Raw genomic sequence first — 26447 nt, forward strand, 5'->3', positions numbered from 1 at the left:
TTCCTCTTCGGGAGGACCTGCTGCAGCAGGGGTCGTTCACCTATCAAGACTTACCACGGCTACGTTTGACGGCATGGAAGTTGAACGCCTCATACTAGCTTGGAAAGGCATTCCGGACAGGGTTATTTCTACCCTGATACAGGCAAGAAAAGGTGTTACGTCAAAACATTACCATTGTATTTGGAAAAAATATGTATCTTGGTGTGAGTCCAAGAAGTTTCCTATGGTGGAGTTTCAACTAGGAAGGCTTCTTCTTTTCCTACAAGCAGGTGTGGATATGGGCGTGAGGTTAGAATCCGTGAAGGTCCAGATATCGGCCCTCTCCATTTTCTTCCAGAAACAATTGGCTGCCCTCCCTGAGGTTCAGACTATTTTGAAGGGAGTTTTGCACATCCAACCTCCCTTTGTACCACCTACGCCACCATGGGATCTTAATGTGGTTTTGCAGTTCCTCCAGTCGGACTGGTTTGAGCCTCTACTGGAGGTTGAGGTCAAGTTTCTTACGTGGAAGGCTGTCACTTTGTTGGTCTTAGCTTCTGCTAGACGTGTGTCGGAGTTTGGTGCTTTTTCCTGTAAAAGCCCTTACTTGATCTTCCATGAAGATAGAGCTGAGCTCAGGACACATCAGAAATTCCTACTGAAGGTTGTGTCGGCATTTCATATCAACCAACCTATTGTGGTGCCAGTTGCTACTGACTCCTCAATGTCATCAAAGTCCTTGGATGTTGTAAGGGCTCCAAAAATCTATGTGAAGAGGACTGCTTGTCACAGAAAATCGGACTCTTTGTTTGTCCTATATAACCCCAAGAAACTGGTTCTAAGCAGACGATCTCTCACTGGATCAGGTTCACTATCCAGCATGCGTATTCTACGGCAGGATTGCTGTGTCCTACGTCTGTTAAGGCCCACTATACTCGTAAGGTGTGGTCTTCCTGGGCGGCTGCCCGGGTGTCTCGGCGTTACAACTTTGCCGAGCAGCAACTTGGTCTGGGTCGAACACGTTTTCTAGGTTCTACAGGAGCCTCTGCGCTCTCCCTCCCATTCTGGGAGCTTTGGTACATCCCCTTGGTACTAATGTGGACCCCAGCATCCTCTAGGACGTAAGAGAAAATAGGATTTTAACTACCTACCGATAAATCTTTTTCTTAGTCCATAAAGGATGATGGGCGCCCGCCCAGCGCTTCGTTTCCTGCGATAGTTATCTGGTTCAGTAGAACTTTGCTTTGGTTACGTACTGCATTGTTACTTGGTAAGTAATATTTCAGCGGTTGCTGAGTTTCAATCTAGTTGGCTTAGTTTGCCTTGTATGTGTGAGCTGGTGTGAATCTCGCCACTGTCTGTGTATAATCCTTCTCTCGAAGATATCCGTCTCCTCGGGCATAGTTTCTAGACTGAGTCTGGAAAGAGGGGCATAGAGGGAGGAGCCAGCCCATACTCTTAAACTCTTAAAGTGCCAATGGCTCCTGGTGGACCCGTCTTTACCCCATGGTACTAATATGGACCCCAGCATCCTCTACGGACTACGAAAAAAGGATTTACCAGTAGGTAATTAAAATCCTTTTTTTAATGCATACCAATAAAATGATAAACTTTTAATAAAAATAGTTTGAGTTCCAGTGCACCCCGGTAAATGACTTACTTTCTTCGGGTTCACTACGGCTGGCCGGCGGTCGGGCTCCCAGCGACCAGCATACCAGCGCCGGGAGGCCAACCGCCGGCTTACCGACAGTGTGGCGAGCGGAAATGAGACCTTGCGGGCTCGCTGCGCTCGCCACGCTACGGGCATGGTGGCGCGCTACACGCGCCACACTATTTTATTCTCCCTCTATGGGGGTCGTGGACCGCCACGAGGGAAAATAAGTGTCGGTATGCCGGCTGTCGGGCTCCCGGCGCCGGTATACTGAGCGCCGGGAGCCCGACCGCCGGCATACAGAAGACCACCCACTTTCTTCTACTGTTATATTGTGATGTTCATAGTAAGTAGTGGATAGCACCTCACAAGAAGCCTTATATATTTCGGCAGGGCACTCTCCGGCCCATATTGAGCAAATCTGAGAGAGGACAACAATATACGGGTGTAGTACGGTATGCCGGCGCTCGGGCTCACGGCGACCAGCATACCGCTCCGGGAGCACGACCGCCGGCATACCGACAGCGTGGCGAGCGCAAAGGAGCCTCTTTCGGGCTCACTGCGCTCGCCACGCTACGCGCGCCACACTATTTTATTCTCCCTCCAGGGGGGTCGTGGACCCCCATGAGGGAGAATAGCTGTCGGTATGCCGGGTTTAGGGATTCCGGCGCCGGTATACTGTGCGCCGGGATCCCGACAGCCGGCATACTGAAGACCACCCACAATATACTGTACTATAGATATCAACAGGTTTCAGGCATACAGTTAATTAATAATGGTTCACGTTTTCAGTAAATAACATTTTATTTTACTGTTTTTTTTTGTTTTGTTTTTAGACCCAGTAGCTGCTAAGACCTTGAACGTCACCAACATAACTAACACCACAGCCACTCTGCAATGGATTCTCCCTGATAATTATTCATCTAGTTATCAGAGTGGGTATATTATTCAGAATCAGTACCAAACAAATGGAGTCGTATTGCAAAGCATAAAGACCACAAATACCAGTTATGTCCTGACGAATTTGGAACCTGGAACTCAATATATTTTCACAGTGATAACCGTTGCAAGTGCTGCATTTTCTGAAAGAAGACGTCGTTCAGTTTCAGCTGACATAATAACATACAGTACTGGAACAATTACACAAGATGAGACAGGTATGACACCAAAGAGCAGATTTCATTGCAAACGATATTCCTGTTATCACAAATGTTAAATGGTGCCCCAGCCAATCAGCTTCTAACTGTCATGTATTTGAAAAATGACAGGAGATGACTGGTTGGAGCACCATTTATCATTTGTAATGTATATCACTCATTGTTAAATCTGCCCCTCAGCTTGTTACTTTCCTGACCATCATCTTTATGTATCATACGTGAATATTTCTGAACCTTGAAATGTCTGTACGCTGACAGACTTTCAGATGCATCATTTAGAATGAAACATGATTTGTCCTTTTTCCTTTGATACTTTGTATTTGTCAGCTCTGTTTACTCAGATTATTATTTAGAAGTTGCCTATGGTCATATTTATTTAAAACTTCACCACCAAGAGCTGAATTGCTAATAAACATGTGATAATGAGGCCATAGGGCTATTGATAAATAGGATCCCGTATTGATTACTTTGATCAAGATCATGACAGCACCAAGACAGGATGGTTTTTGAATTTAGAGAAGTCATCATATGTTTTTCATTAAGTATTGTGTGGGCACTAGGGCTGCTATAGGTAATGTTTACAGAAATCCCTTCACCATTTGGAGCGGCCAGAGCCGGCCCTAACCAATATGATGCCCTAGGCAATATTTTGGCTGGTGCCCCCTAGCACCACCGCTGGTTCCGCCTCTGACCTTGTACCTCTTTCCCAGCACCATCACCCCTCACCCATAGCAGTCCTTATTTTGGTGTTTGTACCCCCTATGTTTTAAATAGGAACAGTTTGCACATTTGGCGCACAGCCCAAAAAGTGGTGTGTTTTTGCTGGCAAGGGGCATGGCCACACAATAACCCCAATTCCAATTACGCCACACAGTACTGCAACTTTATTCACATTTGATCATGTGATAATGTCCATAATTCCTATTACATCCCACAGTAGTATCACTTTACCTTATAAACATTACTCCTCACAGTAGAGCCCCTTATTCACACTACATCACACTGAATTGCTCCTTATTCACATTACACCACACCATATTGCCCTTTATTCACATTAGATGACACAGTAGTGCCCTTTCTATATGCAACGCCACATAGTAGAGCACCTTATACACATAATGTCACAGATTAATGTCACATTATTAATGTCACATTATTAATGTCCTTATAAACATCAGGGTAAGGAGGTGGATGTAATCTTTTTAGACTTTGCCAAAGCTTTCGACACTGTACCACACATGCGTCTTATCTACAAGCTACAAGAAATAGGGCTAGGGAGCACAATATGCACTTGGGTTAGTAATTGGTTAGATAATAGGGAGCAGCGCGTTGTGGTCAATGGATCATTTTCAAATTGGACTAAAGTACTAAGTGGTGTGCCACAAGGGTCTGTACTCGGACCACTTTTGTTCAATATTTTCATCAACGACCTAAGAGTAGGTCTAGAGAGCATGGTGTCAATTTTCGCAGATGATACGAAATTGTGTAAGGTTAGAAATATGGAGGGGGATGCCGAGTCTCTTAAGAATGACTTAACAGGTGTAAGGTAATGCACTGTGGGGGCAAGACCAAAAATAACACCTACATACGAAATGGGGTAATATTAGGGGATTCTGTACTGGAAAAAGACCTAGGGGTTCACATAGATAACAAATTAAGCAGCAGTACCCAAAGTAGGAGTGCAGCAAAGAAGGCTAATAAGATATTAGCATGCATAAAATGGGGAATTGATGCAAGGGACAAGAGTATTATACTCCTATTATAAAAATCACTAGTGAGGCCACATCTTGAATACTGTGTGCAATTTTGGGCACCATATTACAAAAAGGATAACCTGGAGCTAGAAAAGGTTCAAAGGTGGGTGACCAAACTAATCAAGGGCATGGAGATGCTGGAATATGAGGAAAGGCTTGGAAGGCTAGGCATGTTTACATTGGAAAAGAGGAGACTAAGAGGGGACATGATCAACATGTACAAATATATAAGGGGTCAATACACAGAACTTGGGAGGGACCTGTTTTCTATAAGATCAGCACAGAGGACACGTGGTCACTCGCTTAGGTTAGAGGAGAGGAGTTTTCGCACATTGAGGCGAAAAGGTTTTTTCACAGTAAGGACAATGCGTGTTTTGAATTCCCTGCCTGAGAGAGTAGTAATGGCGGACTCAGTCAATACCTTTAAGAATGGGTTAGATAAATTCCTATTGGATAAAAATATTCAGGGTTATGGTGCGTAGGCACGCATTATAGTTAATATAACTAGTCCTAACATAAAATAACTAGTCCTACAATAAGACTGCATTGGAGACCACAAACAGGTTGAACTCGATGGACAATTGTCTTTTTTCAACCTTACTTACTATGTTACTATAATGCGCCTTACACATTATGACAACCTTTATTAATGCCCTTTTACACATAATGTCCCTTACACATATGCGACACATTATTAATGCCCTTATACATATAATGACAACCATAGTGCCCCCTACACATTTGCTGCACATTATTAGTGCCCCTATACATGATAACACACATACAGTAGTACCATGTTACACATATGCCGCACATTATTAATGCCCTTATACACATAATGACACACATAGTGCCCCTTACACATATGTTGCACATTATTAGTGCATTTTTACATGACACACATAATGCTCCTTACACATATTCCAAACACTACTGCACAACCAACCCACCCACACACAGCACTCACACTGCCACTAACACTGTGACCTCTGCCTCTGCTTGGAAACAGATGTGTCCTCATAAATCTTGCCTCAATGCTGTCGGGCACACCTTTTTTTAATGAAATTATTTGCATTGCTATGTGGGTAGGATGCACAAGCAGCTTCTGCTGATTTAAATGATATGCGGCACGCCTATATACTGTGTGAGACTGTGGCTGTATCTGCATATGAAATGCTGCACACAGAATATAGGCATGCCGCACATCATTTTAATCAGCAGAAGCTGCTGATGCCCCTAAGCCAGGCCTGGCCAACCTGTGGCTCTCCAGATGTTGTGAAACTACACATCCCAGCATGCCCTGACACAGTTTTAGCATTCCCTAATAGCAAATCTGTGGCAAAGCATGATGGGACTTGTAGTTTTACAACATCTGGAGAGCCACAGGTTGGCCAGGCCTGCCCTAAGCATATCAAATGCCCTAGGGAATTGCCCAGTTTGCCTATGCCTATGGCCGGCTCTGGGAGCGGCTTACAGTACAACACATTTTCCAATGCTCACTTCATAAAAGACTGATGGACATTTGAGCTGCAAAAGACACTAAATTCCCAGATGAACAGCCAATGGGTATGTCTGATAGGGAAATACATGGATGTGCTATATGAGGATGGGAAGTAGGGAGGCCAATCCTGGGATCGGGATCCGGGGATGTAGGCCCAAAAATGGCTGGGATTCAATCCTGGGATTGGAAGCTCCAATCCCGGGGATTGAGGAATCATCGTTGAGCATCCTCAGGATGCTCAAATGCTGCCCAGCTCCCTGCTCCCCCGCACAGCATGATGTGCAGTCACAGGTCACGCCGTGCCGTCACCTGCCGCCGAGAGGAGAAGAGGATGTTTCCCACCTGCCCGCCCCCCGGATGTATGGTGAGTTATGTGTGCGGGGCAAGGGGGCAGCTACATTGGTAAAAGCCAATCCCGTGTATCCCGGGAATCCCGGGATTGACCATTTTTCAATCCCGATACACGGGATTGAAATAATTGCCCGGGATGGACATTCCTAATGGGAAGGCAGACGATGGACAAGGTATATAATTGGAAGGAAGAGTACAATAGTACTTATAGTACTAATAGTGGAAGTTATTAAAATAACTCTCACAGCTGACAATGTTAAAAAAAAAGTATTAAAAGGTGTGCAGTACAATATTATTTAGTATATTGTGTTTTCTGGTTTAGCAGTTGCTTGTTTATGGTCTATAGAATTAAACGTAAGTCTGAAACATTCATTCAAAATTATTCTAGAATTCTAAATACAAAAACACTCCAGTTACAAATAAGAGTAAAGTCCCGTACACACTAATCGAGTAAAGGATTTTGACCCTTCCTGAGTGACGTTGTTTACTATATCGACTAGTGTGTACACTGTAAACGATGAGCAATGCGCGGCCCCGCAGGTCGTTAACAACCCTCGGTCTCGGTCGTGCATGCAGCTCAATTTGGACTCATCGTCCAAAGTTGCATGCTCCGGCCAGCCGCAGCATGACATCACTGTGCGATATCGCTAGCAATATCACACAGTGTGTATGCCCAGCGTAGGGCAGCCTGGCCCAGGAGGGGGACACACTGAGCACATCGCCTAGTGTGTACCCACCGTAAAGCACGCATTTACAGGTCAATGCTTATGTCTCACACAGGCGTGTGCTATGTGGGGTGAAATACAGCATGCGAGAAGAACATTGCATCAATATTGGTATTTTATTTACCACTGCTAAACAATAAAGAAGATCTACCCAAATAAACAAATAAATATAGTTAGAATAAAAATATTTAAATTATATCATTGGCCGAATGTTTGCATGGGTAGATTCATTGGCTCCTTATTAAGGGCACTACTTTGCCTTTGTCTGTCATTGTTAGGAAAATTGAATTGTAAGCTTCTCTGGGGCAGTGGCTGCTACTGATTGGGGATGTATATAAAGAAAACATACTACTACTACTACTACTACTACTACTACTAATAATAATAATAATAATTTGTATGTTCTCTTTTTCAGAACCTGATCCTGTCACAAGCCCTTACTGCTATAAGGTGGATGGGTACCAGATAAAAGTGACATTTACATGTCCCAATGGAAACTATACTTCATTTGAAGTTTTGGTCAACAGCAAAAACAACATAAACACCAGCAGCTGTACTAACGATGTGATAATATCAAATTTGCAACCTGCTAATAGTTACGTAATAAGCATCAAGACTGTGGCTATGCAAAAGACATCTAATGGTACTGTGATATCGTGCAGCACTGACAGTACAGGTACAGTGAGCATGTCCCATTATTTAAAATTTGGCTATTCATAACAACTACACTTTGTAAACCGCTAAACTGGGAAACATAAGATTTGGTAGAAAAATACAGGCTTTTGTTGTTTGTATGAATACACAAAAATACAGACTTTATCATACCTCCCAACATGACCCTCTCCAGGAGGGACAGAATGCTCTGCTTCTGGATTTTTCTCTTAATTTATGATCGCCATCACCTGTGCTGAAACACCTTTCTAATCCATTTACCTGTTCAGCACAGGTGCCGGCAATCATAAATTAAGAAAAAAGTCCAGAAGCAGAGCATTGTGTCCCTCCTGGATAGGGTCATGTTGGGAGGTATGCTTTATGTATGTGCACTCCATACTTGCCTATCTGACCCTCTCCATGAGGGAGAAAATACTCTGTTCCTGGACTTTCCTGGTAATGTATGATTGCCATCACCTGTGGTGAAACACCTTTCTTATCAATTAACTAGCTCACCACAGGTGATGGCAATCATACATTACCAGGAAAGTCCAGGAACAGAGCATTTTCTCCCTCATGGAGAGGGTCAGGTAGGCAAGTATGATATAAATATGTCCCCAAGATGTGTATTTTCTCCTGTTTATTTTATCTTTTTTTAATATGTTTAATTTTCTCTAGTTTATGGTATGTTTGCATTTGTTCTTATTTCTGTTTCTATATCTAGACCAGTGATTCCCAAACGTGGTCCTCAAGGCCCTCTAACAATCCAGGTTTTAAGGATATCCACGGCTGAGCACAGATGGTTAAATCAAATTGATTGAGGTATTAAATGAGTCACCTGTGCCCAAGTTTAGTTATCCTTAAAGCCTGGATCGTTAGGGTGCCTTATTGACTGTGTTTGGGAACCTCTAATCTAGAACTAATAGATATTTGGGGATTCTATAAATATGTTTTCTTTGGTCAATTATACAAATAATATACATAGGCAAACAATCATGTAGCAGCAGTGGTGCAAGTAGAAAGTTTTTCTTAGTAGTACTGATAGTAAAAAAATGGGCGTGGCCACACAAAACTAGGGGAGTGGCTACATGACAATAGGAGAATGGCCACATTATGCCACACACCATAATGCCCCTTACACATTATGCCAAACACCGTAATGCCCATCACACACCGCAATGCATTACATTTTATACCACACACCGTAATGCCTATTACATATTATGCCACACACAGTTATGCCACTGACACCATTTAATGCCCCACACACAAAAATGCCCCTTATAAATTATGCCCCAGTGGTGGGCAGGTGGTACTGAGTACCACCACCATATTTCTTAATGGTGCTCCGTACCACCCTACTTTCAGCACTGAACATTAAAAGTAAACATTGAAATATTACATTAGCAATAACAATGCAGATGGTCAATTAATATAGAAATAAGTCATGTAAATACAGCAATAAATATGTTACATTTTACAACAGTTTCTCTACCCCAGAGCTGACATAACAGCTCCAGATGGAAGTGTTAAGGTATTTTTATTGTTTTATAGCTATGGGAGTTACTGTAATCTGGGTTTCTGCAGCGGAGTACACTGGTATTCCACAGGGAAGAACATCGGGGTGTAGAGTTGGATCCAATAGGCTAAAGCTTTGACTGTTCCCAAGATGCACTGCACCGCCTCCTCTATATCCCCGCCTCCAGTGCAGGCAGCTAACAGGGAGGACTGCACTAGGCAGCCCTGAAAATAGCTTTTCTGACAAGAAAGAACACTTCAAGGGCAGCAGCATAGGCACTTGGTGCTATATGTCATACTGACATATCGTGCTGCGGATCCCTCACCTCCCCCATCAGCACTGTATACTCCCGCGCCCTGGTTGCTGGGTACTTACAGCGGAGGCACTCCGATCCCTTCAGGCACACATACCACCGCTGCTCTCCAGGATCGCGTGGCCACATGATAGGGAGGAGATAAGAGGGTCCCCCAGGCTGAACCCGCCGAAATTGCGATCCAGTCGCGGTCTCCGGAGATGGGCCGCACCACTGCCGTGGACACTGTGGCCGTGCAAGGACCCCACTATATCCACCAGGGCAAGGAGCACAGGTCGGATTTACTAAAATCCGTTTAGTGTAGGCTCCATAGTACCCGGTGGTGAAGTCCAGCAGAGGGGATAAGGCTCTGATCTTTAGCCCCTCCCCCAGCCCCAGGCGCCATCTACAGCAGATGTTCCTGCCCTGGAGCTTCATCTCTCTCTCTCCCTCACTCCCTGTCAGCGTTTGGGCGTCATTACACAGAGCTGCGCTAATTCTGGGTCTGCTGGGCACTGTCTCTTCTGTAAAGCCACCTGCCTCATCAGCGCTGTGCATATACAGGACACTTAAGTATTCTACATGTCGTTTAGACAGTGTTAGTTAAGAACAAGTGCATAACTATAGGGATATTTAGTACAAGTATCCTGCGATATACATTACTGTGCATTGTTATATCTGTATACATACATAGCTTTACTTAGTATTGCTAGTCCAGTGCAGTTTTATTGTTGTTTGTAATAATTTCTGCATTGTATATGTGACTGTGTGTGCCAATAGCTGCTGTGTGGTTCCTATTCCGTGTATCTCACACATATTGCTATCCCTATATTCTGTACACTGACGGGGGCTAAGTGCATCAGGGTCTTATATACTGTATATAGTGTTTCACAGGATATACTGTTTGGTATTTTTCTCTGTGTATTTCAGTCACCATATACCACTTAAATCCTCTGTTTGTGATCTGCATTTGCAGTCACACTCCACAGGTTTTTTTTGTCAGGTACTGTGTCTGGCTATATTGTAATGTTACGTCCTAGCGCTACATTATCCAATAATGTCTGAGTCACAGGGCGGGAGATCCGTGGCTGATCCTGTGTCATGCAGTGCTGATGCCGCAGATTTATCTGAGGAAAATATTCCAGCTGAGGGTCCAGGTGTTGGGGGTTCTGTACCACTCGGTCAGCCTGCAGCACCGGTGGCACACCTTGGGCTGCTTTTTCTAATTTACTGACTACGCTAGTAACGAGATTTGCACCCTCTGTGGGACCTCCTGTGCCTGTACAATCATGTATTGTCCCTGTAGTAAATCCACCATGGGTGGATTCTCTGTCGACTCTGTTACAGCAGTTAAATCAGTCCTTGGTTAAACAAAAGCCTGACCCTCGCCCCCCCTAGGACCAAAGGGTCATCTAAGCGGGCCGTTTCTTCCTCACAATACACGCATGCTTCAGATACTTCATCCGATGAAGATGGCGTATATATACTGACCCATCAGACACTGATTCAGATGCTTCTGATGGGGAATCTACAACACAGGTGGATGTTCCTGACCTCTTGGAGGCTATCAAACTGATTCTTAAGATCGATGATGATACTGAACCTCCAGATACGTCTAAGGAACCTGATAAGTTCAAACGTCAGAAGGTTACTAAATTAGTTTTGCCACATTCTGACCATTTAGTTATCCCCTCGCTGCAGAGTTAAGTAAAAATTGGGAAACACCACCTCTGGTGGACTCACATGTGGCACGTCTGGTGGTGTTTTCTACTCTGCCTGTCACTACCATCACCTATCTGAAGGAACCGACGGATAAGCGTGTGGAGGGTTGCTTGAAGTCTATTTACACACTTGCGGGTGCTGTGCATAGACCTACTATAGCGGCTTCTTGGGCTGCAAAAGCTATTGAAAGCCTGGGTTCAAGAAGTTGAAGCAGAGCTACCTTCTTTTTTTGTCTGATAATACCAGACAGTGTCTTTCATATATTACCACGGCCTCTCATTACATACAGGAGGCAGCCTATGATGCCAGTGTACTGGCAGCCAAAGCATCTACTACGTCCATTCTGGCTTGCCGGATTCTGTGGTTGCAGTCCTGGTCTGTGGATCTGGACTCTAAACAGACCTTGGAGGTGATCCCTTTTAAGGGAAACATCCTTTTTAGGGAAGATCTGAACAAGATTGTTGCTGACTTAGCGTCTGCTAAAACTGCATGTCTGCCGAGTACTAATCCTTCGGCTCCGAAGGCTAAAAGTACCACCTTTTGTTCCTTTCGACCTCCAAGTAAAGCAAAGGGTCAGGTGTACCCGAAACAGGCTCCCACTTCCAAAACCTCTAAGCCCAAACCTAAACGCTCCTGGTCTGCCCGTCAGCCTGCTTCCAAACCAGACAAGCCTGCTGCATGATGGCGCGGGCCTCCCCCTGGGGGACCCCAGGGTGGGAGGTCAGACTTCTGCGGATCGCCCAGGTATGGTTACAGACAACTTCAGATGCCTGGGTGAGGGAAGTCGTCACTCACGGATATGCCATCTCTTTCAAGAAACATCCCCCTCGCCAGTTTTGCTCAACAAATATCCCTTCGAATCCGTTAAAAGCAAAAACTCTACATTTGGTGGTACAATCCCTCCTGGAAACAAGAGTGATAGTGCTGGTGCCTCTGGCTCAGAGAGGCAGGGGGTACTATTTAACGCTGTTCCTAGTTCCGAAACCAAATGGAACCTCACGGCCCATTCTCAACCTCAGGTCTTTGAACAAATTTGTGAAGGTTTCTAAATTCCGTATGGAAACTCTTCGCTCTATTGTTCTGGCTTTGGAGCCCAAGGACTATATGGTATCCCTGGACATTCAGGATGCTTACCTACATATACCTATTGCCATGTCGCATCAGTAATATCTGCGATTTGCTATTGGCAACCTACATTATCAATTCCAGGCCTTACATTTTGGACTGACTACGGCTCCGCAAATTTTCACCAAGGTCATGGCGTCATGACAGCCCTTCAACGCCGTCGGGGTATCAGGATCCTGCCATATCTGGACGAATTGTTGATCCTGGCGAACTCCCCAGAGGTTCTTCTCCATCATCTGGAGCTGACGGTCCAAACCCTGCAAGCCCACGGGTGGCTCATCAACTAGAAGAAATCCCCGCTGGTTCCTGCTCAGAGCATGATACACCTGGGGGCGTTACTAGACACACACACAACCAACGGTTGTTCTTATCTCCGGAGAAGATCCTGAAACTCCAGAACAGGAAGGATGCTTCCTCTCTCGCCACCGTGTATCGATACACTCGGCAATGCAAGTACTAGGCGATGGTGTCGGCTTTCGACATGGTAGAGTACACTCAATTTCATTCTCGCCCTCTGCAGAGGTTAATCCTTTCCAAGTGGGACGGCCTGCCTCACCGGATCAGGTCTCACATGATTTCCTTGACTCCGGAAGTTCGTCTGTCTCTGAGCTGGTGCCTCCAGGACCAACGATTGAGCAGGGGTCATCCCTTCTGGATCTCCAACTGGGTCCTCCTAACGATGGATGCCAGTCTGCAGGGTTGGGGCGCAGTGTTGGAGCAACACTCTCTTCAAGGTCGGTGGACCAGGGAGGAATCTCTCCTTCCGATAAACATTCTGGAGTTGTGGGCAGTGTTCAATGCTCTAAAACTGGTCCTGCCTCTGGTACAGAACAGGCCTGTTCAAGTACAGTCAGACAACGCCACCACGGTGGCGTACATAAATCATCAAGGCGGCACTCGAAGCCGCATGGCAATAATGGAAGTGTCAAAGATTCTTCTATAGGCGGAACGCCATCTGCCAGCCATATTGGCAGGGTCCTCAACTGGGAAGCGGACTTCCTCAGTCATCAGGACATACACGCCGGAGAGTGGAGCCTTCATCCGGAAGTCTTTCAACTCCTAGTGGACAAGGGGGGCCTACCAGATGTAGACCTGATGGCGTCTCGACACAATCACAAGGTTCCAGTCTTCAGAGCAAGGACAAGGGATCCTCAAGCAGCGTTCGTGGACGCACTGACAATTCCATGGATCTTTTGGCTGCCATATGTGTTCCCTCCCGTGTCACTCCTGCCCAGGGTAATAAGGAAGTTCAAGCAAGAAGGAGGATTACTACTTCTAATCGCTCCAGCGTGGCCCAGACGGCATTGGTTCTCAGACCTGCAGGGTCTCTCGATAGAGCATCCTCTTCTATTTCCGCAACGTCCATACCTCCTCGTTCAGGGCCCTTGTGTCTACCAGGATCTGGCCCGACTGGCTTTGACGGCGTGGCTCTTGAAGCTTCAGTTCTGAGGGCCAAAGGATTTTCTGAGGCGGTCATTCAAATTATGTTGAAAGCCCGTAAACCGGCTTCGGCTCGGATTTATTATAGGGTCTGGAATTCTTTCTTCACCTGGTGTGCGGCTAAGAATTATGATGCATGCAAGTTCAGTACTGCCAAACTCTTGGTTTTTCTGCAACAGGGCCTGGACTTCGGCCTTTGTCTGGCCTCCATCAAGGTTCATAATTCAGCCTTGTCGGTATGGTTTCAGAGAAAAATTGCGACTTTGCCTGACGTTCATACTTTCACTCAGGGTGTTTTACGGATTCAACCTCCCTATGTTCCTCCTGTGGCTCCTTGGGATTTGTTCTGGATGCCCTACAAGAGTCTCCGTTTGAGCCTCTTGAGTCTGTGGACCTTAAGTGGCTTACACTTAAGGTTTTATTTTTGCTGGCTATTGCCTCTGCTAGAAGGGTTTCAGACTTGGGTGCCTTATCCTGTTGGTCACCCTTCTGATTTTTCACCGTGACGGTGCGGTTTTTAGAACTCGCCCTGGTTATCTGCCTAAGGTGGTGTCGTCTTTCCACCTTAACCAAGAGATTGTGGTTCCGGCCTTTATCTCTCCTGCTTTGTCCTCCAAAGAACGGTCTTTGGATGTGGTACGGGCTCTCCGTATATATTTATGTGAAGAGACCCGCCTCTCTTAGGAGATCTGATTCTCTCTTTGTCCTTTTTGATTTTCACAAACGTGGCGGGCCTGCAAATAAGCAGACCTTGGCCAGATGGATTAGAATGGTGATTGCACAAGCTTATGTACAGGCTGGAATTCCAGCTCTTGCTACTATCAAGGCCCATTCTGCTCGGTCTGTTGGACCTTCTTGGGCGGCCCGCCGTGGCGCATCCCTAGAACAATTGTGCAAGGCGGCTAAGTGGTCCTCAGTGAACACGTTCATCAGGTTCTATGCCTTTGATACTTCCACCTCCCAGGATGCTTCCTTTGGACGGCGGGTTCTTGTGCCTGCTACAGTGCATCCCCTCCCATAAGGAACTGCTTTAAGATATCCCCAATGTTATTCCCTGTGGAATACCAGTGTACCCCGCTGCAGAAAAGGAGTTTTATGGTAGTTTTATTGTTAAATCTCTTTCTGCGAAGTACACTGGATTCCACAGGGCGCCCACCCTGACGCACTTAACTTCTTTGGGTTTGTATGGCATTAGCCGCTAGTCCCTTCTCCTGACGTGAAAATGTGGTTCTATGTGACTAACATCTACCATCTCTCTTACCTGCTTCTGCATTGGACTGGTTAACAAAACTGAGCTCCAGTGTCTGGAGGCGTGGCTATAGAGGAGGCAGTGCAGTGCATCCTGGGAACAGTCCAAGCTTTAGCCTGTTGGTGGAATCCAGTGTACCTCGCAGAAAGAGATTTAACAATGGTAAGTCTACCATAAATCTCCTTTTATAGTGACACTCCTGGGATTGCTGTTTAATCAACTATGTAAATGTATACTGAATACTATAAAGATTTATAGCACCTAACAATGCTAAACAGCTTAATTTCAGCTCTACTTTATGCATAGTGGGGGATCCAGTTCACCAGCTAAAGTCCACCGATTTACTGCCAAGTATATGAGTTACTGGTAATTGCCTATCTCTGTTTAACCCTCTGTGCCTAATAAACACAGTAATATACTTATCATCAATAAGTTATTAACATAGAGCCTAACTCAGTTTCTTTATGTAGCAGGTACAAATACAACAAAGTGTTAACACCTATTAATATGTACGGTGAATGTATAATGATGCAGACATTTCTCTGTATCTGACCAGTCTTATACATGGGACTCGGAAGTGGCTGTTTGGGAGTTCTCCACAATTTGCTCACTCATTTTCTTTTTCATCACCAGGAGTTATTGTTGGGGCAATATTTGGTGTTTTGTTATTTCTTCTACTCATTGGACTTATTGTATTTTTCGTTATGAAGAAGAGAAGGTAAGACATTGATTTATCAAACTATTTTTTAAAAATAGATTTTACAAATTTTACAGGGAGACTAAAACTTTACAGCTGATTCTGAGTCGCACACAAAAGTGCAAGCAGCAGCATTTATTGGCGATCGCCCGTCTGCAAGTTTATATACAAATGGCCCACAAACTCCTTCCCTTGTGTACATCCATACAGCTAACTGTGCAAGGACTGAGACACACACTATTATATCCTGTGCACGCTGTAATACCAATTGGTGCATCCTTAGACGCCACCATCGACTGCACCATCAAAAATTTCACCAGCCTTATGTTGCATCTCTCTATATAATGATGGGGTGGTCTTCTGTTTGCCGGTGGTCGGGCTCCCGGCGCTCAGTATACCGGCGCCGGGAGCCCGACAGCCGGCATACCGACAATTATTTTCCCTCGTGGGGGTCCACGACCCCCATAGAGGGAGAATAAAATAGTGTGGCGCGCGTAGCGCGCCACCGTGCCCGTAGCGTGGCGAGCGCAGCGAGCCCGCAAGGGGCTCATTTGCGCTCGCCAAGCTGTCGGTAAGCCGGCGGTCGGGCTACCGGCGCCGGGATGCTGGTCGCCGGGAGCCCGACCGCCGGCCAGCCGTAGTGAACCCATAATGATGGCCTTCTAATCTTGTGGCTGTGCATCTGGAAATGCAGCTACTCGCAGTGAGATTCCTGCAACACTCCCATATTATACCCAATGAACGGCACATTTTTGCGTGCACTGCTAGCCACCAGCATGGAATGCTCATCACTTTTCCGCAACATTTTTGTACCACCTGAATGAATCACAACTACAATTTTGTGCATACACTCTGTTATGCATGTGTTGTAGGGATCTTAAGAACTGCATGGTTGCAAATAATTACTTACGTGAACTTAGTAATTGTGTGTGGACTGAGTGCAACTCAGATTCAAGCTCATAAAAATAGGATTTTAATTACCTACTGCTAAATACTTTTCTCGTAGTCCGTAGAGGATACTGGGGTCCACATTAGTACCTTGGGGTATAGACGGGTCCACTAGGAGCCTTGGGCACTTTAAGAAATTAATAGCGTGCACTGGCTCCTCCCTCTATGCCCCTCCTACCAGACTCAGTCTAGAAACTGTGCCCGGGGAGGCGGACATATTCTGAGGAAGGATGTAGCAGAACATTGGTGAGATTCGAACCAGCACACACAAACAGGGGGAAAGCCATGCTAACCAAACCTGAACAGGAACAGCAACAGCTGAACCAACAACATTACTTAATAAAGTAACAGGGCAGGAAACATGAAGCACTGGGCGGTCGCCCAGTATCCTCTATGGACTACGAGAAAAGGAATTACCGGTAGGTAATTAAAATCCTATTTTCTTTTGCGTCCTAGAGGATACTGGGGTCCACATTAGTACCATGGGGATGTACCAAAGCTCCCAAACTGGGTGGGAGAGTGCTGAAGTTCCTGCAGAACTGATTGACCAAACTGAAGGCCCTCAGATGCCAAAGTTTCAAACTTGTAGAACTTAGCAAATGTGTTTGATCCTGACCAAGTAGCCGTTAGGCAGAGCTGTAAAGCCGAGACACCCCAGGCAGCCGTCCAGGGAGAACCCACCAACATAGTTGAGTGGGCCTGTACTTTAGGAACCGGCAATCCTGCCGTAGAATAAGCATGCTGGATAGTAAGCCTGATCCAGCGAGCAATAGACTGCTTTGAAGCAGGACACCCAATTTTATTGGGATCATAGAGAACAAACAGCGAGTCAGATTTTCTGTGACGAGCTGTCCTCTTCACGTAGATCTTCAAAGCCCTCACAACATCCAAGGACTTTGAGGTAGCAGAGGTGTCAGTAAGCACCGGAACCACAATAGGTTGGTTGATGTGAAACACAGACACCACCTTAGGAAAAAATTGCTGACGAGTTCTGAGTTCAGCTCTATCCTCATGAAAAATCCGACAGGGGCTTTTGTGAGACAACGCCCCCAGTTCGGAAACACGCCTTGCGGAAGCTAAGGCCAACAGTGTATCAGTCTTCCACGTAAGAAACTTAATGTCAACCTCCTGTAAAGGTTCAAACCAGTTCGATTGCAGAAACTGCAATACAACGTTAAAATCCCAAGGTGCCGTGGGAGGCACAAAGGGCAGTTGGATGTGCAGAACACCCTTCAAGAACATCTGAACCTCGGGGAGGGAAGCCAATTGTTTCTGGAAGAAAATGGACAAGACCGAAATCTGGACTTTCAAGGAGCCCAAACATAGGCCCACATCCACTCCTGACTGCAGAAAAAGGAGAAAACGTCCCAGTTGAAATTCCACTGCAGGAAATTTCCTGTTTTCACACCACAAGACATATTTTTGTCAAATACTGTGGTAATGTTTAGATGTTACCCCTTTCCTGGCTTGGATCAGGGTTGGAATAACCCTGTCCAGAATCCCTTTCCGGGCTAGAATTTGACACTCAACTTCCATGCTGTCAAACGTAGCCATGGTAAGTTGTGATAGACGAACGGCCCCTGTTGTAGAAGATCATCTCAAAGAGGCAGAGGCCACGGGTCCTCTAGGAGCATCTCCAGTAGATCCGCGTACCAGGCCCTTCTTGGCCAATCCGGAGCAATGAGAATTGCTTGAACCTTTTCCCTTTTTATTCTTTTGAGAATTCTTGGGATCAATGGAAGAGGTGGGAACACATAAACCATCTGCTAGACCCATGGAGTCACCAGAGCATCCACCGCCACTGCTTGTGGGTCCCTCGACCTGGAACAATACCGCTTTAGCTTCTTGTTGAGATGAGAGGCCATCATGTCTATCTGTGGAATCCCCCACCGACGTGTTAAGGACTCGAACACCTGCGGGTGAAGGCCCCGCTCTCCTGGGTAGAGGTCGTGTCTGCTGAGGAAGTCTGCTTTCCAGTTGTCTACTCCCGGAATGAAGATTGCTGACAGCGCCACTGCGTGTCTTTCTGCCCAGAGGACAATTCTTGTTACCTCTGACATCGCAGCCCTGCTCTTCGTTCCGCCCTGTCGGCTTATGTACGTTACTGCCGTCACATTGTCCGACTGAACCTGAATGGCGTGATCTTGAAGAAGATGTGCTGCCCGTAGAAGGGTGTTGTATATGGCCCTTAGTTCCAGAACGTTGATCGGAATAATGGATTTTTGACTTGACCATTTTCCTTGGAACTGTTCCCCCTGGGTGACCGCTCCCCAACCTCTGAGGCTTGTGTCTGTGGTCAGCAGAATCGAATTTTGAATCCCGAACCTTCAACCCTCGGTCAGGTGAGAAGTCTGAAGCCACCATAGAAGAGAAATCCTGGCTTTTGGCGACAGACCTATCCTCTGGTGCATATGAAGAGGCGATCCGGACCATTTGGCCAACAGATCCAGCTGGATGTGCCTCACATGAAACCTTTCCGTACTGCAGATCCTCGTAAGAAGGCAGATGCATAGATGCACTGATATCCGGGTTGGCTTGAGAACATCCTGCACCATCGACTGGATTACCAATGCCTTTTCCAATGGAAGGAATACCTTCTATACCTCCGTATCTAGTATCATCCACAGGAACGGAAGCCTCTGAGTTGGTTCCAGGTGGGATTTTGATAGGTGTAGAATCCACCCGTGATCCTGGAGTAGCCAGGTTGAGAGGACAATGCTTGCGGAGGAGAAACATCATCTCTGCCATCACCTTGGTAAATACCCTTGGTGCCGTGGAGAGGCCAAATGGCAGTGCCTGGAACTGGTAGTGACAGTACTGTAGTGCAAGCCGTAGATAAGCCTGATGAGGCGGCCAAATCGGAATATGAAGATACGCTTCCTTGATGTCCAGAGACACCAGAAATTCCCCTTCCTCCAGACCTGAGATCACCGCTCTCAGAGACTCCATCTTGAACTTGAACACCCGCAAGTACGGGTTCAGTGATTTGAGGTTTAAAATGGGCCTTACTGAACCGTCCGGTTTCGGAACCACAAACAGGTTGGAGTAATAACCCTTGGTTTGTAGTTGAGGTGGAACTTGGACAATAACCTGAGTCTGTACCAGTTTTTGAATGGCTGTCTGTAAAGTCATACTTGCTTCTGGAGAAGCTGGTAAGCCTGATTTGAAGAATCTGTGAGGTGGAAGTTCCTGAAACTCCAGTCTGTATCCCTAGGTGATAAGGTCTGTTACCCAGGGATCCTGGCAAGATGTTGGCCAAATGTGACTGAAATAACGTAACCGGGCTCCCACCTACCTGTCTTCCAGGCAGTGTTGTCCACTGTCATGCTGAAGGCTTTGAGGAAGCAGATCCGAAGGTCTGTTCTTGAGAACCTGCAGCTGCAGGTTTTCTGGGTTTACCTGTATTGCCTTTGAAAGCTGTAGAAGATCCCTTGGGTTTGTTTTTAAATTTTGCTGGCCAAAAGGACTGCAGAGTTGGAGCAGAGTAGGTTTCCCTAGCTGGGGGTGCTGCGGAAGGAAGGTATGTAGACTTACCCACCGTAGCCTTGGATATCCACTTATCCAGTTCATCTCCAAAAAAGGCCTCACCTGTGAATGGTAGGCTTTCCACACCTTTCCTTGAATCTGCATCCGCAGTCCACTGGTGTAACCACAAGCCCCTGCGTGCTGACACTGCCATGGCAGTGGTGCGTGCCTTGAGCAAACCAATTTCCTTTATGACCTCCACCATAAAGTTAGCAGAGTCCTGAATATGCTGTAGGAGTAAAATTATTTCCCCCCTGGGTAAGGAATCTAACTCGACAATTAGGTTACCTGACCACTTAGCAATGGCCCTAGTGATCCGTGCACAAGCAATAGTGGGTCTATGGGCCACCCCCGCAGCAGTGTATAAAAATTTGATAGTGGTCTCAATTTTGCGGTCAGGTGTATCCTTTAAGGAAGCTGCCCCAGGAACAGGTAAGACTATCTTACGTGACACCCTCAACGCCGATGCGTCCACAATCGTCGGCTTTTCCCATTTCTTTCTATCATCCAGAGGAAAGGGAAAGGGTGTATTCTATCTTTTAGGGATCTAAAACTTTTTATCAGGATTAGCCCAAGTTTCCTCACACAGGGCATTCAATTCCTTGGATGCAGGAAAAGTTGTTGAGGATTTCTTTTTTACATTAAAATAAGATTCCTCCTCTACCTCTGCCACCCTGTCAGGAATGTGCAGTACATTTCTGATAGCTTCTATCAGAACCTGTATTCCTTGTGACAGGACAGCATCCCCCCCAGTCGCATCCACCTCACTCTCCTCTGGGTCTGATGTATCGTCATCAGTATCAGCCTGCATGAGCTGGGCCAGAGTATGCTTTTGTGGGCAAATGGCAGGGACCTGAGACACTGGTATGGGAACTGAATCTCTATTGATCAGGTCATCCATAGACTGTCTTAAGAATAGAGTAGAAATAGTAGATATCATCCCTTTAATGGAATCTAACCATTGGGGTTCAGCTCCACTGTCCTGAGAATGTGCACTATCCTGAGTGCAGGGTAGTGAGTCTCCTGTGGAGGACAGACATGCTGCTGTGCAGGAAACACAGTCCCTGGACATGGCAACTGGAAGGGACACACACACACACACACACACACACACAGAAAGTAAAAACACAGTTTTAACCCACACAGAGCCCGCAGGGAGACACAGAAGCCAGAGCCAGCCACACAGCGCCCTTTTAGCTTAAGTAAAACTCAGCTGGGTTGCAAACTAAGCACCTTAATAGGGCTTAGTATTCTAACAATGCTCCACCCCCTTGCTAAGACCCCCTGGTACCGCTGAGGAGGCTTGGAGACCTTTTGGAGGAGCTGCGCTTCCCTGTGTATCCTGTCAGTACAAGCTGCAGAGGTAAAATGTCACTGGTGAGCTACTGGATGCGCTCATAGTGAAGCCCCGCCCCATAATGGCGCGCGGCTTCCCACATTTTTTATACTGGCCTGAGGGCTTTTTGTGACTAACAGAGGGTTAAAACCCTCTGTTAGGTTTATGGCCAGATATGGGTTTTATTGGTGGCTCAACTCGCCTGCCTCACAGCATGGACACATCCAAGTGTATCACTTTACTGAGCCCCCGGAGCGCAGCCTGCATCAGTGCTGCACTTCCACCCTTGTGCCGCCATCCCCGCCGGCGACCCGCTAACCGGGACACCAGCACTGTACTCACCACTCTTCTATCCTCTGGCTCTGTTAGGGGTTGCGGCGTGCGGCGGGAGGGTACGCTCGCCGTGGTGGGGCTTGCGAATGACTCCCTCAGGAGCTCAGTGTCTTGTCAGCGGAGAAATGTGATCATTAACTCTTCAGGAAGTTAGGGTGTTCTCCCCCCTAAGTCCCACGAAGCAGACGGGCTGGAAACAACAAACAGAAAATAAATGCAGAAAACTCTTCAGGAGCTTCCCTAAGTGTGACCCTCTGGGCACATTTTCTAAACTGAGTCTGGTAGGAGGGGCATAGAGGGAGGAGCCAGCCCACACTATCAAATTCTTAAAGTGCCCATGGCTCCTAGTGGACCCGTCTATACCCCAAGGTACTAATGTGGACTCCAGTATCCTCTAGGACGTAAGAGAAATGTATGTTGATCTAATATCAAAAGCTTGCCAGTGACACTAGAAATATATACAGTACCTCCCAACTTTCAACTCTGTGAAGTGGGGCAGACTTGAAAATTCTCACTCTGTGCTGTGCACACCAGAACAGTACCTGTTCCCTCTTGCAAAGCAGTGTGAATCACTGGCGTATCTATAATGGGTGCAGTGTGTGCGGTGAACGCGGGCCCCTGGGTCCAGAGGCGGCCCACACAGCACACACTGCACCCATTTCTTCTATACTTACCTTTCCGGCGTCCATCGGTGACTGTGTGTGGGCCCCCTCCTCTCCCGTAGCCATCACCGCCGCTGCTAGCGCTCTCAGCACTGAGACTCTGGCACAGTGCCAGAGTCTACAGCGCAGTGGCGGAAGTCCCGGAGGCAGTGGAGTCGGTTGCCGCCGGGCTACAGCAATGAAGAGGGCACCTTCTCCATTGCCTCTGGTTCACTTCCATCTCTGGGCACCAGTCACTTACAGTGAGCGTACAGCATACGCTCACTAGCGGCATTTCCTTTACCCTAAGTGTAGACGTTGTTTGCCGGCTGTGTATCCACCTCCTGACAACCCAACAGCTTGGCCCCGCCCCCTGACAACCCGGCTGCCCGCTCCTGCCCTCGCACTCGGCTGCCTGACTCCCGCCTCCTGATGCCTCGGCTGCATGGATCCTTCCCCAGACACCCCGGCTAGCCAGCTCACGCATGCAGCGGCATGTCCAGCAGCTGAAGCGGTGTCTGCATGAGGAGTAACGGGTGAGTAGAGGGGATAGACAGGGAAGAGTGCCGGTGCAGGGACAGAGAAAGAGAGTATAATAGGCTGTGTGTGTTAGTGTGTATATATATATATATATGTATACACACATATATATATATATATAGCACAATGTAATGGGCGGCACTCCAATGGATTTTGAAAAAATCATACAGCTCACCAAGCCAGTTTCAATCAACGTTTCAGGTGCCTTTATTTGCACCTTTCGTCAGGATGTACACATATATATATACACACACACACATACACACACACACACACACACAGTATGTGGCTGTGTGCGTATATATATATATATATATATATATATATATATATAGTTGTGGTTGTGTGTGTGCATATGTATATATGTGGCTGAGTACATGTATGTATGTGGCTGTCCATATGTTATGTGTGTGAATATGTATATGCATATGTGGTTGTGTGTACATATATGTATTGTTGTGGTTGTCTATATTATACGTTTATATGTGGTTGTGTATATGTACTGTATATATGTGGTTGTGTGTATATGTGGCTGTGTATGTTTTTATGTTGCTGCATGTGTGTATATGTATATATGTGGTTGTGTGTGTATATAACTACATTAGGCCTTCCATACACTGCATGAACACGGAACGGCCGCTATGTTACTGCCATCTTCACCACTGAGTAGGACAGCTGCTGTCTGGCTGCTGCCACTGCGCATGCTCAAACGTTCAACACGGCAAAAAGCCATTGTATGTGAAAGCCAGTAATCACGGCCAAAAAAACTGCGTCTTTTTGCCGGCCGGTGAAAACTGCCCTGCGTAAAATAGCCCTTGAGAAGTGGCTCACCTATTACCAGCTCCGGTTGCTGCACCTGACCTCATACAGTACCTACATAAGACAGAGGTCTGCCCCTGCCGGGAGCCACGCGCCTGACCCAACAGCCAGCACTGAGTCAATGGGCTCCATAGGATCAGACTGGTCTGGCACCTGCATGAGGCCGGCCCACAGTGTGTCATCTTTGGTTTTAATCATAAGGAGAGGTAGGGAAAGTTTTTCTCTCACCAGTACATTTTTTAAACACTTGTCTTTTTTGGAACATCTTTGGAATATTTATGGTGGGGTCCCAGTTACACCATCTCTGGGAGCAGCGCACTTCCATTTTTCGTACTTAGTATTTTTGATTCATTCTTTATCTGCATTTTTTTTCAAATACTGTATATGTTTTTTCCTCTTATTTTCATATTTTTCAATTTTTAACCAAAACAGCTGTGAATAATCATGTGTGTATGTTTGTGTGTGTGTGTGGTCTATGGTTCCTGCTGCTTTTGGGACATACTGATAATGTATTCTTTTTATTGATACAAATGTAGGTTTTACACTTATTAGGACACATTGTATATACATTGTTTTACTAGCGCTTCATCTATTTTACTTTTAATTGGATTTTTGATCTCTTGAAGCTGCTTCAAACAAAAAGGAGGAAAATCGCTGGCGTCTGACGTCCATACATTTATATACAATATGTGACTGTGTGTATATGCATATATGTGGCTGTTTGTATATGTGGTTTTATATACATATATATATATATATATATATATATATATCTGCTTGTGTATATGTATATATGCAGCTGTGTGCATGTATTTGTATGTATGTGGTTATGTGGCTGTGTGTGTACCTGTAAAAAAAAAAGGGCAAAAGACAATAGGGCAGAGAGATTGCATACATCAGGGGATATGGGTGGACACGCACATAGTAGTGGAGCTGGCGTAAGTAGAGCATGGATATATGGTTTAGGGGTAGGAGAGCTTTCTAGAGGTTGTGTGAAGTTGTGATCAGGGGGAGGTGAAGATGCGGTCATTATTTGACTGGACAGAGGGAGTGAAAGTGGGGGGGTGGGGGCCACCATCGTCCATTTCGCCTCCGGGCGTCTGGTATGAACTTACGCCCCTGCTACAGCGCATTAGCGGGACTCCGGAAAAATTGCGCGGCGGCCTTTTTTCGGAGTCCTGCGCATGCGCTGTAGACTCTGGCACTGTGCCAGAGTCTCAGTTCTGAGAGCGCTAGCAGCGGCAGTGACGGCTACAGGAGAGGAGGGGGCCCACACACGGAGTCTGCACACGGGTCCCCTCCTCTCTAGAAACGCCGCTGGTGTGAATGGAGCATGCCTTCCAACATGTAGACAGTCAGGAAAAAGTGCAGACAATGGGAGCTGTGAGATGGGGCCCTCAAATTGGGACTATCTGGTCTGATTCAGCAGAGATGAGAAGCATGCAAAGTAACATCATACCACAGGAAGTAAAGGCATTGTCACTTTTATACAACATCCTATTAATACATTACACCACCTGCCATGTAGCAATCAAACCAAAGCTCTCCATTTTGCTAATCGAATAGAATCACTCTAGTCCAGCTGTACTGCACGTACCCCATCTGCATGCACATAAATAGCGGAGTCCACCTACTGTTAATAGCCTGTGGGAGTGACTCTCTCTCCTATATATGACGTGGGAGAGGCAGTACATAAAGAAGTTACAACCACTTAAAATATTTGACATTGTATGTAACCTTGTCATCTAATATGCAAAAGAACAGTTGTATTAATTTGACATAAAATGGGATCTGTTAATAATCTATGAAAGTACATATACAGCAGTGACATGTGGTGAGGTGATGCAGAGCCTCTCCTGTCATACTCCAGTATACTCCAGAGTTTTGACTATAAAAATGACATGAAAAATCCATAGAGATTATTATAAATATCTTTGTATTATTATTATTATTATAATTTTTATAGTATACTGGTCTGTGACAGGTGAGACTCTGCCTACCTTGTCCGCACATCTCTGATCAAAACTCACCAAATTTCCAGCAATATATACTGCTGCACCTGTGTATAATGTCCATATGTGTGTAAATCTGACTCTCATACTAGACAATACTTCCCCAGCCAATTGCCTCACCGCACAACACTGACATACAGTAATGGGTATTAAGTACATGATTAAACAAATTACCCAACAAATATTTTCTTTCCTAAAGTCTGAATTAAACATATTGATAACATTTTTATATTTTTTTTTTATTTTTAAGCATATTGAGTAAAATAGTTGTAATAGTTTTGGTTGAAAACACATATAAAAACCTTTAGCTTTAATTACTGTTAAATACTGTATAACCCTAACTCAACTGTTTCCGCAACTGTGGAGGAATCCCGCACGTTGGTTCTGATCATTACCCACAATGCTGTGGAGCTTTTCTGTAATATGGACCACAATATTTACATTTATGTTAAGTTAAATAAAAAAATTAGCATCCCCTCA

The 26447-nt window shown here is 45.9% G+C and overlaps 1 protein-coding gene across 1 annotated transcript in view; it reads left to right on the plus strand.

Annotated features, from left to right (window-relative positions):
- The window catches only part of PTPRH (protein tyrosine phosphatase receptor type H), a 426591-nt gene that overhangs the window by 347644 nt on the left and 52500 nt on the right, over positions 1–26447 (plus strand). Inside the window, exons 11-13 of the mRNA XM_063942825.1 lie at positions 2467–2787; positions 7534–7794; positions 15750–15834. Of these exons, the coding sequence (XP_063798895.1) occupies positions 2467–2787; positions 7534–7794; positions 15750–15834 (667 nt within the window). The remainder of the gene's footprint in view (positions 1–2466; positions 2788–7533; positions 7795–15749; positions 15835–26447) is intronic.

This window comes from Pseudophryne corroboree, chromosome 10, assembly GCF_028390025.1.
Source record: "Pseudophryne corroboree isolate aPseCor3 chromosome 10, aPseCor3.hap2, whole genome shotgun sequence".
NCBI lineage: Eukaryota > Metazoa > Chordata > Amphibia > Anura > Myobatrachidae > Pseudophryne > Pseudophryne corroboree.